Source organism: Zingiber officinale, chromosome 2A, assembly GCF_018446385.1.
Source record: "Zingiber officinale cultivar Zhangliang chromosome 2A, Zo_v1.1, whole genome shotgun sequence".
Lineage (NCBI taxonomy): Eukaryota > Viridiplantae > Streptophyta > Magnoliopsida > Zingiberales > Zingiberaceae > Zingiber > Zingiber officinale.
The window spans coordinates 171,993,786-172,008,974 of record NC_055988.1 but is presented as its reverse complement, the minus strand read 5'-3'; the positions used below and the strand labels follow the sequence as shown (position 1 = coordinate 172,008,974).

The following is a 15,189-nucleotide window of genomic DNA, read 5'->3' as shown; positions in this document are numbered from 1 at the left end:
TTTAGTGGACCCATGGGTTGATCCGCCTAATACGTAACCTACTTTAAGTTGATTGAATTAAAAAATTTTCAATACGTCAAGCACTCTGCCCCCTAATCACTTGTTTAGGGGGCATTTCTTCTCTTCTTTATATTCCCTCATTTATTGCTATCTTCTTAATGTGTGAGGACCATGTGATAGGTCGAGGACTTGATCAATGCGGATCCTAATCAATCCAATTTAAGATGGAGTTCGCGCGGATCAAATCAGCTTAGTTTACAACAAGCTCAAGTCAAATCAGGCCAGCTCTTTTGAGTTCAATCAGGCACAGATTTGATCAATATATTCAAGTTGAGTCAATCGACTCATAGTCAAATCAACTGACTCATAGTGGAGCTTGATTCGAGTCAGCCGAGTTGCGTCCCGGTCAAGTCCCTCCCAACTAAACTGGTGATTAGGTTCAGATCAAATCGCTCCCACACTTGAATGTGATACGCCTGTTATAATGAAGCTAGTTACAAAAAAAAAGGAGATATATCCTTTTATAATCCTGACCACTCTTTGTTCCTCATGTAAGATAATTTAAGTCTGTTATAATGTCTTTTTTATTATAATTTCCTTATAAAAAATTTTCATATACTGATAAATCGAGAAATATGATCCAATTACATCCAATATTATAAAATGTTTAAACTCTTATCAAAGAAATCTTTACAATGCCCATATGCCTATGATATTGTGGTTTATATGCTCATATACTGGCTTAAATATAATTAATTATATATTAATTAATCAGTATAATTAGATTAATTACATCTATTAATGTCTAAAAACCCAGTTTAGGCACCAGATTACAAAAGGCAGTGGCTCGCCGTCCGCACCCTTCTCAACCTCCACGCGTCCTCCATCCCGCCGAGGCCGCCTGCCATTCAGCGGCCGGAACCGAAACGCATCCGCTTTACGTTACACAGTTCGCCGGCAATGTCGTCAACGGTAACTCTTGGCTCCCCTGCTTCTATTTAAGAGTGTTACTCCACTCTGCTGCTCAGCAATGGCGTCTTCTTCTTCTTCCTCCTCCTCCTCCTCCGCCTCTGACGGCATGGTTATGCTTCTTCCGGTGCTGTTGTTTGCGGTGGTGTTGGTGGATTCGTCTCAGGGTTATGTTTTCTTCGCCGGAGGCAGAGATGGATGGGTGCTGAATCCCTCTGAGAGCTACGGCCATTGGGCCGAGAGGAATCGGTTTCAAGTCAACGATTCCATCGGTTTGTGAATTGTGATAGTTTTTGTGGTTCGATTTTGCGTTTTGGAGCTTGATTTTGAGGGTCTTGTCGCAGTGTTTAGGTACGAGAAAGGGGAGGACTCTGTTTTGGTGGTGGCGAAGAAAGATTTTGATTCGTGCAACCTGAGCCACCCGAACCGGCGGTTCGCCGACGGCGACTCCCGGTTCGAGTTCGAGCGGTCAGGGTGGTTCTTCTTCGTCAGCGGCGCGCCGGGGAGGTGCGAGGCTGGGCAGAAGCTGGTGGTGGTAGTCATGGCCGTGCGCCGCCCTCGCTGGCCGCCTGTCTCTGCCCCGCCCTCCCTCTCTCCAACGCCTGTCCTTCCCCCGGCTGCGTCGCCGCCGTCTGAAACTTCCGACCCTGCTACTCCACCGGCGTCAGCTCCGTCGCCTTCACCGAAGGCCAGCGCTCGGCCTCCTGCCTTCCCTCCAATTCCAACCGGAGAGACCTCAGTTCCGGTGCTGTCGCCGGCGCCTGGTCCATCCGAGTCAGCAGCAACCGCCGGCGCCGGTGATCACTCGGGGAAATGGATGCTTAGAATTGCAACGCTGGTCGTAGGAATCATGATCTTTATTTAATTCGTTCTCGTATAATAAAATATTCCTCGAGAAAATTAATTGATCAAATTGTTAATTCACAATTATTCGCATTTAAAATTTCTGAAAAAACAATATTGCACTTGTGTAACTCTTAAGAGCATCCATGCTTATTTTCCTATCTAAAATACATAATTTAGGATATTCACTTTTGCATTACATTATATATTAATTTTTCTATTTTTTTCTTTCCTTTATAATGTTTAAAGATATTTTTTAAATTTAAAGAAGTACTATTTATAAATGTAAAATTTAAAAAATTGATAGGATAATTGATGCAAAAAAAAATTTAGCTATCCTATCTAAAATTTAAGATAAAATCTTTAGATACTGTAATTGATATACATGCTCTAAGAAACTCCTATTCGTAATTTATTTAAAAAAATTAATTGTATTTTAGAAATTATTATGAGCTTTGGGGTTTTTAGGGTTTAGGCCGTTAGTTAAATGGATTGGGCTAGAAGAACCCACCCCGCGGCCCGTTTTATGAAAGAGAAAATCAATTTAGAATGACATTATTAAAATAACCTAAAAATATTAAAATCTTCACAAAATTTGACTACAAAATTTTATAATCCTATATATTTTCTAAAAATTATATTTAATTCCAAGGAGCAAGTTTATATATATATATATTTTTTGACGTGGATATTAAACAATATGCTGGACAAGATTGTTGCCACGTTTATAGACAAACTAATTTTGATCAATTGGACTCATTTGTGGAGGAATACTTATTTTGTTTATTTTATTCGCCACGTGATCGAATCCTCCAATCACAAGAAATTTCCAAAAGCCATCCAAATGAATGTTTACGGCATTAGTACTGCAACCTTAACGATAAAAAGTTAACAAAACAAAAGAATATTATAAAAAAATTAATTAAAAATATAAAGGGTAATCAATTGTATATAGTTTTATCCTACGTTTTACTCTAAGATAATGATTCGAACATAAATTAAATTCTTTCATTAGAAATGAACTTTTGCATTTACCTACTTACTTACCAATCATTTTATTCAAAGTTTGAATGAATTGATTCTTATTCCACACGCTCTCCAAGTCAACGTTTACTTTCTTCAACCTCACTCATAACTCTTTCACAATCGTCGATATAACTACGCAAGCTACAAGTACACTTGGGACGACCATGACACCTCAGTAGAATAGCACACTAATCATTAAAAAAATTATTAATTAGGTAAATCAGGAAGCGCTCATAACAGCTCAGAATCCTTTAGTTGCGTGTCTCATTTGGAGAATTTTTTTTTATAAATTCATCATAGTTGAGGCTCGAATCGTGGGTGTCTGGATGATAATCTGGATGTCCTGTCACTGTACCGTAACCCTAGAGATAAACACATTAGTCATTAAAAAAAATATGTTATGCAGTTAATTAATTAGGATTACTAGTAAAAACAAGGGTTTAATGTGCCAACCGTTTCACTAATTTTATTAATTAATGGTTACTAAATTAATGTGGGGATTAAATAGTCGGTTAATATTTAGTGTTTATAGAATTATAGGAAGTAAAATGTAGTATTTTAAATTGTGAAGGGTGTCGGGCAAAATGAAAATTTTCTCCTTCATAAAAAAAATAAATCCGTTACTTTTTAACGTTCTGACGATAGATATCATACGGCCACCATGTTACGCCCCCGGGAAAAAAACAATAATAAAATTGCAGATTGATCTTTCATGAAATTTCTCTTTTGGAATTCTCACGCTTTCTCAATGGCTCAGTTTTTTTTTTTTTTGTTTTTGAGTGCGTGATTGTTCAGTTCTTGCGGTTGACGATTCTATAAATTGCAGATTGCATGGCGTTGAATTTTGAGGATTTTTTTTTTCTGCTTCAATTTTGTTTGGTGATCACGCGTGCGGTGTGCTTCATTTGGTTTCCATGGATCGAGGTTACAGGTGCACCGATCGATTCGCCATGGAGATCATGAAGTCTATGGCGGCGTTCGCGAGGCTCACCATGGAGCGACGCCGCCGCCGCCTGTGGCCGCTGCTGCTCGTCTCGGTCGCCCTCGTCCTGCTCTCCGTCGCCGCTTCGACAGTCGGTCTCCTCCCCTACTTCCGCACCGTCTTCTACCTCCCCGCGCCCCCGCTTCCTCCTCCTCCACCGCCACCGACCGCGAGGATTCCTCGACTGGCGTACCTGGTCTCCGGGTCGAAGGGCGACCTGGACCGGCTGTGGCGGGCTCTGCGGGCGCTGTACCACCCGCGCAACTTCTATGTCGTCCATTTGGACCGGGAGGCGCCGGCAATGGAGCGGCAGGCCCTGGCAGCGCGCGTCGCCAACGACAGCCTCTTCGCCGCCGTGGGCAACGTGGTAGTCATCGAGAAAGCCAACATGGTCACCTACCGCGGGCCGACGATGGTCGCCAACACGCTCCACGCCGGCGCTTTGCTTCTGAAACAGAGCAAGGACTGGGACTGGTTCATCAATCTCAGCGCCTCCGATTACCCTCTCGTCACACAAGACGGTATCAAAATTCTCCCCCCACAAGCAATCAATTCCTCTCCCCTACAAAAAAAAAAACCCAATTTATGGTTTCTGTTCTTGATTCCGATGGCAGACATCCTCCATGCCTTTTCGAGCTTGCCGAGGAACATAAGCTTCGTGGAGCACACGAGCCGATTGGCGTGGAAAGAGTTAGTAAACCTGGCTATCTTCTTGCGATTTGATGAATCGCTCCGCCGCCGTCGCTAATCGAGTTGTGGAGTTTGCAGAGAACATAGAGCGAAGCCGGTGATCGTCGACCCCGGATTGTACCTGGACAAGAAGACCAACGTGTTCTGGGTGTCGCAGAAGAGAGATTTGCCAACTGCGTTCAAGTTGTTCACAGGTGAGATCCTCGATCGATCGAACTGGACTGGTTCATCGATTCATCTTTCTTCCTCTGTCAGGGTCTGCGTGGGTGGCGCTGTCGCGTGAGTTCCTGGAGTTCTGCGTGTGGGGGTGGGACAACCTCCCCAGGATCCTGCTCATGTACTACACCAACTTCGTTTCGGCGCCGGAGGGCTACTTCCAGACGGTGATCTGCAACGCGCCGGAGTTCGCCGGCACGGTGGCAAACCACGACCTGCACTACATCAGGTGGGACGTGCCGCCAAAGCAGCACCCGCACGTGCTGACGCTGGACGACCTCCCACAGATGGTCAGCAGCGGCGCACCATTCGCGCGCAAGTTCCCACGCGACGGCCACGTGCTTGACCGGATTGACCAGCAGCTCCTCGGCCGGGCCAACGGGAGCTTCGTCCCCGGCGGGTGGTGCGTGGGGGATCCACCCTGCTCCGAGGTCGGGGACATGGCAGCGCTCCGGCCCGGCAAAGGCGCTGAGCGGGTTGCACGGTTGATGAACGGGATAATCCGGTCCAACAAATTTGCAGAGAACCAATGTAGATAAGAGTCACCAAGAGCCCTGCAGTCTGCAATGATGATCGGTGAACTCGCCCAGAGTTCTTGAACCTATCTCAAATAAAGTAACATACACATTGTTAGAGAGGAATTGATACGAGAATTAGACTTTTCCTTCAACAGAAATCTGCAAAACTTACCTGATACTGAAGGTAAGGCTTTCAGATGATCGAGATTGATCAGACTATGAATAATAGAAAGAAGTTCATGTTCTGCAAGAAAGTCTATCGATCATTAAACAACTGGCCAAACTGTGTCACTTGAACTTTTTACAATTCATAAATGGTGCTTCTTAAACTGCCATCCCAACAAGGAATCAATGTACAGGAAAGCAAGTGGAAGAATAGCACAAGATCAATACAAGGTCAAACAGCACCATCGAAGAAGGGAAGAATATTTCCCCTCCCCCTCAGAAACACAAAAAAACACTTGGCCGCAAGATCAATACAATGAGAAAATACAACTTAAGATTGTGCAACTCAACCCACTAAAAATATTGCGGGATAAATTTAGCTAAGAGTACAATAGTACAAAATTTTAGTAAAAGGTTGGATTACGAGTCTATTTTGGCGTGGTGCTTGTTGAGCACAAGTATCTGAGTAAATATTCGTTGGATGAACATGTATCTGTTAGATCCTGATGCAGCATGGAAATAGATTTCTGCAAGGACCTCAATGCTGGCAGCAGGCTTCGAGAATTCTGCTGAATGGCATTACCATGAGCCTTGCAGAGCTCCTAAAACCAAAAAAACAAAAGAATGTTAGATACAATCTAATAGACAGAGTTATCGATTTATAATTACCTTGAGTTTGACATCGTACCTGGCACCAGAGAAGAAGAAATTCAAGATGAGGACAACTTTCCAAAAGACCAGCAAATGCTTCAACAATACGCTGCAGGTACTTGAATGGCATCGATGAGGAAACAGAAGGAATATCCGCAGGCTTCACTGAAAAAATGCATTTTTTGATCAGCGAATCTTCATTCAATCGAAGGCTGAGCAACAATGCCCTTTGCGACTCATCCCTCTTCAGAGCTTCATCAACAGCCTATATAATAATAGAATATCAGTTGCTAAAAGTAGATAATGAAGCAACAATTCATAGATTCAAATATAGCGTGCAGCACCTCGGGAGTCACATCCACGTCAAGATCAGTTGGATCAAACACGAAGGAGTCATCAACAGAGTATAGGAGGACTCCCTCCGTGGTAGCTGCAGCCCATGATCTTCCAGTTGGTGCGATTCTCAAACATTTCGTACGGACAACAGGTCGTCCGCGATTCAACACAGCTCCAGGTAAATCCTGTCCCAGACTTCTGCGAGTTTGTTGATCAACCCCTTCTTCAACATCAGAGTCGTCATCATCAATTAAATCCAATGGGCCAGCATCTGTCATCTTCTTAGAGTTCAAAAAATCAAGGACTCCATCCAAGGAGAGATTTCGAGTGAGTTGGAATCTACGAAGAAGTACCTGGTAAATTAAGGAAACAATGAGGACCCCATGCCCTTTGGCAAATTTATCACCAATAATTTGAAGGAAATAAAAGTGTAATACTACTATTAGATATTCAAAGTGAAAAACTGCAGATGATTATGACAACAAATAATGGATTATATCCTAAATTTGATACATCTAACAGAGACAAGATTAAAAGAATGCTACCAAACACATACTAACTAATATAGAAAAGAAACTGGAGATAGATTCAATTGTAGCTAAGGTTTTGAAATGATTTTGCAAAGGCAATCAGCAGCACAAAGCATAATTATTTATCCTAGATTTATGACTAAGGCATTGAACATTTTGTACAAGCTGATCAGTTTAGCACTTAGTTTTTTTCAAAACCTGAGTTATTAAGAAAGCAATCATTTTTTTTATTTGTATTCTTAAACTGATAAGTCTAGCACTTAGTAATGGAGGAGAGTGTCAGTTGTTCTTTGCAAAACGTTGATTAAATTTGCTATGTCATATGGAGCTAAATGTTAAACTATGACTCGAGCACATGAGAAGAAAATGAGAGTTGCAGAGATGAGAATATTAAGGTGGATATCCGGACATACAAGGATAGACATGATAAGAAATGAAAATATTAGAAAGAAAATAGGGATTGTACCTATTGAGGGAAAACTCCAAGAGTTGTTTAAGATAGTATGGGTATGTACTTAAACAACCAATAAATGTTTTAATTTGACGATGTGAAACTATGACAAATGTACACATCAAACGAATAAGAGGAAGACAAAAAAAATAACATAAAATTTATTTAAATATAAATGATGATATAGTAAGAGATAGAGCCTAATGGTGTAGAAAAATCAATATAACCAACCTTACCTAGTGGGATAAAGCTTGGTTATTGTATATTCTTAAGACACCTCTTCATGTGTGGGTAAATATAATTGATGTTAAAGTTGATGGGCCAACCACTTAACCCGAAAGCCTACATCTCGAGTTGTTAAAAAAGGGACCACTCTTTGCATTATATCCTTAATTTACCAGTTTTGCCGATCAGAATTCAATAGTGAGATAATCGGAAAAAAAGCATTAGCAGCTTCTATTATAGTAAAGCCACAAAGAAACAGAATGCTAAATCCACAAAAATGACTAACCTTATCTGCAACATCATACAAGCATATGTATTTACTATTTCCACCAGCAAAAATGTAGCTTCCATCTGCAGAATAGCATATAGTTGTAAAATATTTTCCTGAAGTTGAATTAGCAGCTGATCGCCTATCTGTCATGAGACGTCCGCCGGCAATGTCCCTGCGACCATCAATAGTGTGCATTAACACTCCCTCAAAAGGATCCCAAAAGTGAATCTGACCATCTAATGTGCTGCAGGCTAGTTGCTTTCCATCTGGACGATATACTACAGTAAGAACATCGTGTGTATGAGGAAAAGTTTCAACAGTGCCTTTCCCATTAAAAACATCCCATATGCGAACAGTTTTATCCCAAGAAGACGAAGCTAGAGATGCCTGTAAATTGAAATAACATAAGGCATCACTTCATAATCATAAGAACATGATTAATTTGCAATCTTTCTGTTTAAACTATTAGGTTTAACCTATAACAAGTAAAAATACATTATGTGAAATACGAAGACAGGAATTAAACAGATGCCAGTGCTGAAGAAAGCCGTGAATAAAAAAATTCAGAATTATATGTTAAATGACCATTGTATGCTAAATTCAATCCGTTCTAATAGCATAAAGATCACAGAAATAAATTTAGTGTTGCAGTAAAATAAAAGATATCACTTACACTTGTCGGGGAAAACATTAGACCATGCACTGGTCCCTCATGGCCACCTAAAACATCCAATAAGCGCCCAGTCTTCATGTACCAAACAAATATCTGGAGGAAGATATCAAAGAAGATTTTGGCATCAAGTTGCTCAAGTGTCACAGCACTACAAAACCCAGCTACAAAGAAATATACCTCAAATGAATCAAGAGTTCCAGCACAAATCACTTCACCACTTGGATCTGATGATAAAGAGACAAATTGTCTAGGAGAAGGGGTAGTGAAAGTCCTAAAATTCCGGTAACGGAATAAATCCCAAGCGCGAACTGTCCCATCTAGTGATGCACTTATAAGAGTATGATTATTGGCCATAAAATGGAGTGCTGTGACAGCATTAGAGTGCTCTGCAAAAGTAATGAAACAAAACCCTGATGAAACTGTCCAAACCTGCAATGAAACAACAACAACAATGTTTATTGCAATTCCTCTACTGAACTTATCACATATGATGTTAATATTTTAAAAAATAACTTAAACTAAATAGTTTAAAAAAAAAAAATTGATTCACTGAGATAAAATTTTAAGTTGTTAACAGGGTTATAAATTTTTTATAACTTGTGTACAGAAGAATCAGATACACTTTTTTTTTATCTTTTCTATGTTAATTAAACACAATGTAAGAGACTCGGATTACTCCAACAATTGATATTGTAAACAATGCGTTAAATGATGTCTAACATAAAATGCTTTGGTTAAATTATATTGTTTTACCTTGACTTTGTTATCGTCAGCTCCTGTAGCTATCATCTGTGAGTCGGGTGAATATGCAATGCAGTTAACGTCAAAATAATGTCCTTGTTGCTTCAATATGTAACTCTCTGATCGCCACTCCCACACAAGTAATTGCCCAAGCTTTGCGCAACCAAATGTCAGCCAATTGCCAAGCTTGTTGAACACTGCAGTTGTGATCTTCTCCCTCGAAATGGAAAGCAAGTGGATGCAAACAAAGTCCGGCATCTGATACAGACCAAAAGCACCATTGGAATGTCCGACTACCACCATATCCAAATCTCGGTGGTAATCACAAGCGGCTACCTTTGCAGAGCCCTGCATAAAGTAATCCTTCTTAACAAGCTCCCATCTAGCTCTATGCAAAAGGATCTTAGGCTTTTCAGCGCCATCATCACCACCCTTTTTTTTCCTCTTTCGCTTATTATCATCAATATCCATGGACTCTGCAGCTTGATCTCTTTCAGAAGTCTTCTGTTCAGGTGTACCAGGTGAAGGAGGGTCTGAGTCAGGCTCCTTGTGACCGTCAAAATCATAATTTTCTACCAATTTCCATGTAAATAACCCGCCGTCTCTCGAAATGGTATAAACCCTAACAACAGTACCGCTTATCTTGTCAGTTGAGAAAAAAGCACCCACTATGTTATCCCTATGCCCTAGAAACAAATATGGCTTGTTTGTTCTTCTCTCCTTTAAATAGAAGAGTCTGACGGTAAGATCCTTTGATCCAGCGAGGAGGTACTTCGAATCGGGGCTCCATTCCAGTGTAGTAACCGTGCCGACGAAGTCTGAATAGGTCCGCTCGAGCTCGAAGGGGAAGAACTCTTTCCGGAAGCCAGGCGACCGCCATATCTGAATGAGCTTACCGAGGCCAACGGCGATATGTTCGCCGTCCGGGCTGAAGCGGAGGGCAGTAACGGGCCGCTTGAACTTGATGCGGTGGAGAACGACATGGCGGCTGAGGTTGACGAAGAGGGCACGGGAGTTGCTGTCGACGGCCAGGAGGAAGGAGCCGTCGGGTGTGACGGCGATGCGGGAGATGTTGGCGGAGGCCTCGAACGAGAGGGTCTGTGACTGGGACTTGAGGAGGTCGGTGGCGGACACGCGATTGCCGACGGGGGAGAGGAGGACGCCGTCGGCCGTCACTACGGCGTTGCCGCCGCGGTAGGGAGCTCCCAACAGGTTATGGAAGCGGAAGTTCATCGTTGTCAATTAGGTTTTTTTCTTGCTAGAAGCCTTAAACCCTAAACCTAATTACCAATATAGTGGGCAGCCGATGGTAACAGGAAAAGCATTTTTTTTTATTGAAGGATTATTTTTCTAAGACAATTAAATGTGTATTTTAATATATAATTAAAATATGTGAAAAAATAATATTATATATTTTTATTATAGATTCAATTTTATTTTTTAAAAAAATACTATGAGATTTTAAAAGAAATGCAAATTTTAAGTAATAATTCAATTAAATTGATATTTATTATTAAATTGACTCGTAATTATTTGAATCATACAAAATGTTTTCCAAAAAAGAAGTCAAAGGGCACCTTAATATATTTTCTCTTAAAAATACATGTATTTTAATTTTAATATTATTACAACGTCCTAACTTATCAAAATTACAATACATATAAATTTTTATATTAAATTTTTTTATTAACTTAATTAAAACTATTTAAATATATCAAAATTATTTTATGAAATTAAAATCACTATAAAATTATTATAACAATTATTTATTGACTGGATATTACAGTCATTAAATGGTCATTACAATGTTACAGCAGTTAATTAATAATTTTATAATGTTTTAAATATTATTGAAATGATTTTGATAAAAAAATTTAAAAAACTTAACCTACAATGATTTTATTAATAATCCTATAAATGTGTATTTTTAATATATCACTAAAATGTGTTCAAAAGGTTGTCCTATGGATTGGTGCAGCTCTAATAAGTCTTGAGATTAATTCTCAGTACTTATATGAGTATTTTTTTTCTAATATGTATTGAGGTCAATTCTTAATGAATACTTAGTTGGGTGTCTAATCTACATTATGTAAAGGTCGTTACGCTAGGATAAAATAATCTCTATGATTTATCTGTCTGTGTCTTAACCTAGAATAAATGATACTGTAGAGGCGGAGCCTCTTAAGGCCCAGTGTAGGCAGTTGGGCCTAGATAACAAATTTTACTAATATAATTTTTATGGTCAAATAATAAAAAAAAAATGTACCAGAGTTAAAAAAAATGCACCCTTCGTTTTGTTGGTGCACCGGAGACCGGCAAGAGGGGGGTGAATTGCTGAAAACAAAAACAACCTATACCCTCCTCGGATTTCAACTCAGAATTTAAATCAACAATAAAATAACAACTAAATTAAGGAGATAGAAAAAGAAACAGAAACAGAATTTAACCTGGTTACAACCAAGGAGGTTGTTAATCCAGGGCGATGAAAAGCTCTACTATCAGAATCTCCTTTACTGTAGGCGAAGAAGCCTTTTTACACTTAGAACGCTCACTTAGTTGCTAGGAATTGAGTACAGATTGATTGCTTGAGTTGTTGTTTCATTCCTAGCTCCAGGGGGCTTTATATAGCTCTTGGAAAGTCTATCCCGAGGGTCCAAGGCGCCTCCAGCTCGGTCAGCAGATAAAACTTTATCCGCAACGCAAACGGTCAAATCTGACCTGTTGAAGGCGCCTTCAACAGGGTTGAAGGCGCCTTCATGATGGAGGCGCCTCTAAGCTGGCAGCTCCATTTTTCAACTTGGTTTCTTCAGCTTCCGATGCTTCGTTCTTTTGGGTGATTGCGGCCAACCGGAATAGGGCTCACCCGAACTCAATTCCCGGCCTTCTCCTCGAGCAGCCTTCCGTCCCTGCTTTACGTCCCTCGAACGCCGCGCACGCTCTTCACGCCCACCGGAGTACTCTTCCGCAGCTCTCTCGTCTTTCGGACGCACCGAGCCCGTCGGCTCCCTTCCCGTGCCGTCCTTCTCGCTAGCTGCGTCTTCCGCTCGACTTCCTGTGCTCCTAAGCTCCTGCACACTCAGACACAGGGATCAAACACAGCAGGACCTAACCAACTTGGTTGATCACATCAAAACTACCATGGGGTCCAACAATCTCCCCCTTTTTGATGTGCATCAACCCAAGTTCAAGTTAGGGTTAAAAATAGACATAAAAGTAATTTTAAAGAAAAATTACTAAACTAACAAGTTAAGTATAATTTTTACAATTAGTAAAATTGCAACAATAAATAGAAAAAGAAATTTTAATTTTAATTTTTTTTTTAACTCCCCCTAAACTTGTACTTTTCTCTCCCCTTTTGATCACAGCAAAAAATGGGGTCTTAAAAATCTTCAAGTAAGATTAAAGTTTTTTGAAAATTTTCTAAGTTAAAAATGAATTTTCTAAGTTAAAAAATTTCTAAGTAAAAAAAATCCTAAGTATGTTGCTGTGTCAAGTGAATGAACTATTAGAATTTTCCAGAAGAAAATTTCTAATTCAAAAAAAAATTAAGTTAGAATTTTTTAAAAAAAATTCTAAGGAATTTTTGTTTATTTTAACAAATATTTGATAAACTTTCAAAGCATTATTTAATTCTTGTTTAATGATTTTTCAGAAAGTTAATTAAACATTTTCTTTCAATATTTTAGCTTCCAGGTCGTGGCGAGGCACTAGGCCTTCTTGGTTATTAGAGCAACAACCACTTCCTTAGACAAAGCTTCCATAAAGAATTTCAATGTTTAATTTTCTCACTGTAAGCTTTTAATTTTTTTTTAAAAAAAAAAATTAATTAAGCACAGATTTTGGAACCCAATAGAGGTTCCTTCCTACAGGATTATTCAAAAATCTAGGGTGATCCTGTCCGAACCAGAAGTCAACAGACGCTGGGCACGTGGCGCTCCAAGGCTCGCTGATGTAGATCTCCAACTAGTGTCGAGATGCTCCGGCTATCCTGCACAGAAGTCGAGCCGGGAAGGGGATTCCCAGCGACGACCCTCCGACGCTCAAGTCAGGTAAATCACGATGTGGCTCCGAAAGTCTCGAGTACGTGCGAATTCTCTGTCGATGAAACCCGAGGTTCTTTATATAGAGCTGTGAAAGGTTTGGGCACGCGTACCAAGGTGCATAAGTGTCCTCTGTCCTATCCTAGGTATGCGGCTGTCGAAAGCTTACTGTCCTTTCCTAGGTACGCGGCTGTCAGAAAGTTTACCTAACCCAAAGCATGCCCTCGATGGGACAGCAGAATCCCTGTCACAAGATTTGGAGCATGGCACACACGTGAAACCTACAGGTTGTCAAAGAAAGAAATCCTCCGGCCTTTTCCTTTGCTCCAAACTTGTAGTCCGAGCGGACAGATACCTAAACATCCGACCGGACATCCGCAGAGGGTTTACTTGTGCTTTGTGGAGACTAACAAACAGGGTGCTTTATGATCGCTGGCTCACAAAGGTCACTCGGTCCATGACCTTTAATCGAAAGGCCCCCGATTTGACGTGGTGCCTCCCAACTATAAGTGCGAGCCGTCCGGACCCTCCGGTACTCGATTCTATCGACCCAATCGGACCGCCGCTCTACCGTCCGTCCGTCGGACCACACTCTCCTCCGGGTGGGCGGCTGACTTCCCTTGGCGTTGACTTTGCAAGAAAGGGGGCCCTCTTACTACCGGATCACTTGCCTTCCTTCAAGTCTAGTCGAAGAGGCGCATAGTCCGACTGACCGGCCGTGAGTCTAGCCGAACGGCTCATTCATGATGGTATTCTCCGCCTGGTCAGCCGTAGAGATGTCCTTGAATGAGTCGGCGATGGCCTTCACCGGATCTCCTTGCGTTCTGTGCCAATCTTCGACATCAATGTCGATCATACCTTCATTAAATGCTCCGAATGATTGACTGCCACGTGGAACGATGCTCTCGGAATACGGAGGCGGCAGCGTGATATTTTGATGTGACCGAAGCAATTCGAAATATACGGCTAGATGTATGCTTTGATTCCCGTGACCTGGATCCGACGGTGGAGGCCGCCCGGCCCTCACCCTATAAATTCTTCATTTCCTCCTCACCTTCACACGCCTCCGTCACCTCTACTGTTGCTTTCTGCGCTCTGGAGCTCCGGCGATCTCGCTTTTGCCCTTTGACGCTATCCGGCGCCTTTCTTCGATCCCTCTTCCCCCAGTAAGGTTTTAGATCTTTCCTTTTTCCTTTCCGATATCTAATTCGCACTTCTGCTCTAGTTTTTGAAACTTCATTTCCTCGTATTTGAAACTTCCTTTTTGATTTCTTCTGTCCTGATCATGGCCAGTTCTTCTCATCCCGAAGAACAATCCTTAGGCCCATGGTATACTACCATGCGATCTCGCTTCGAACAACGGGATTTTGATATTTTGGCTGACAATTTCGAAATCCCCGAGGATATCGAAGTTCGCCTAGCTGGTCCTGCCGCTCGGCCTCACAGACCACCGCGCGGCGGTTTCTGTGTCTTTCGCGACCAATTCATCGCCGGTCTGCGGTTCCCCATACATCCTTTTATAGTAGACGTCTGTAACTATTTTAGCGTGCCGCTCGGCAGTTTAGTACCAAATACCTTTCGTCTGCTCTGCGGCGTTGTCGTTTTGTTCAAGATTCACAACATCCCCCTCCGACCGGAGGTCTTCTTTTATTTCTATTATCCTAAGCAAGCCGAGCCGGGCACCTTTATGTTCCAAGCTCGGCCCGGTTTGGTCTTCTTCAATAAACTACCCACTTCCAATAAACATTGGAAGGACTATTATTTCTATATCCGCATGCCCAGTCAGCCAAACTTTCCGACCCAGTGGCAAGTCAGTCTACCTCCCCCTCCCGAACTGAAGAAATTCAAGACCCGACCGGATT

At 41.4% G+C, this 15,189-nt stretch overlaps 3 protein-coding genes across 3 annotated transcripts; 2 read left to right on the top strand and 1 right to left on the bottom strand.

The window, feature by feature from the left end:
• The first annotated feature begins 1,030 nt into the window (after positions 1-1,030).
• Positions 1,031-1,834, top strand: LOC122044274 (early nodulin-like protein 1). Its single transcript, XM_042604789.1, has 2 exons — positions 1,031-1,241; positions 1,314-1,834. Exons 1-2 carry the CDS (start codon positions 1,031-1,033, stop codon positions 1,832-1,834), a joined length of 732 nt encoding a protein of 243 aa, XP_042460723.1.
• Positions 1,835-3,601: 1,767 nt separating this feature from the next.
• LOC122043281 (beta-glucuronosyltransferase GlcAT14B-like) lies at positions 3,602-5,493 on the top strand. Its single transcript, XM_042603828.1, has 4 exons — positions 3,602-4,341; positions 4,435-4,510; positions 4,589-4,704; positions 4,766-5,493. Exons 1-4 carry the CDS (start codon positions 3,753-3,755, stop codon positions 5,263-5,265), a joined length of 1,281 nt encoding a protein of 426 aa, XP_042459762.1. The 5' UTR covers positions 3,602-3,752; the 3' UTR covers positions 5,266-5,493.
• Positions 5,494-5,530: 37 nt separating this feature from the next.
• Positions 5,531-10,578, bottom strand: LOC122043280 (periodic tryptophan protein 2-like). The gene is made up of 7 exons (XM_042603827.1): positions 9,300-10,578; positions 8,724-8,975; positions 8,547-8,639; positions 7,889-8,260; positions 6,405-6,749; positions 6,098-6,325; positions 5,531-6,011 (listed from the first exon to the last, which is right to left on the bottom strand). Exons 1-7 carry the CDS (start codon positions 10,518-10,520, stop codon positions 5,838-5,840), a joined length of 2,685 nt encoding a protein of 894 aa, XP_042459761.1. The 5' UTR covers positions 10,521-10,578; the 3' UTR covers positions 5,531-5,837.
• Between the last annotated feature and the right edge of the window lie 4,611 nt (positions 10,579-15,189).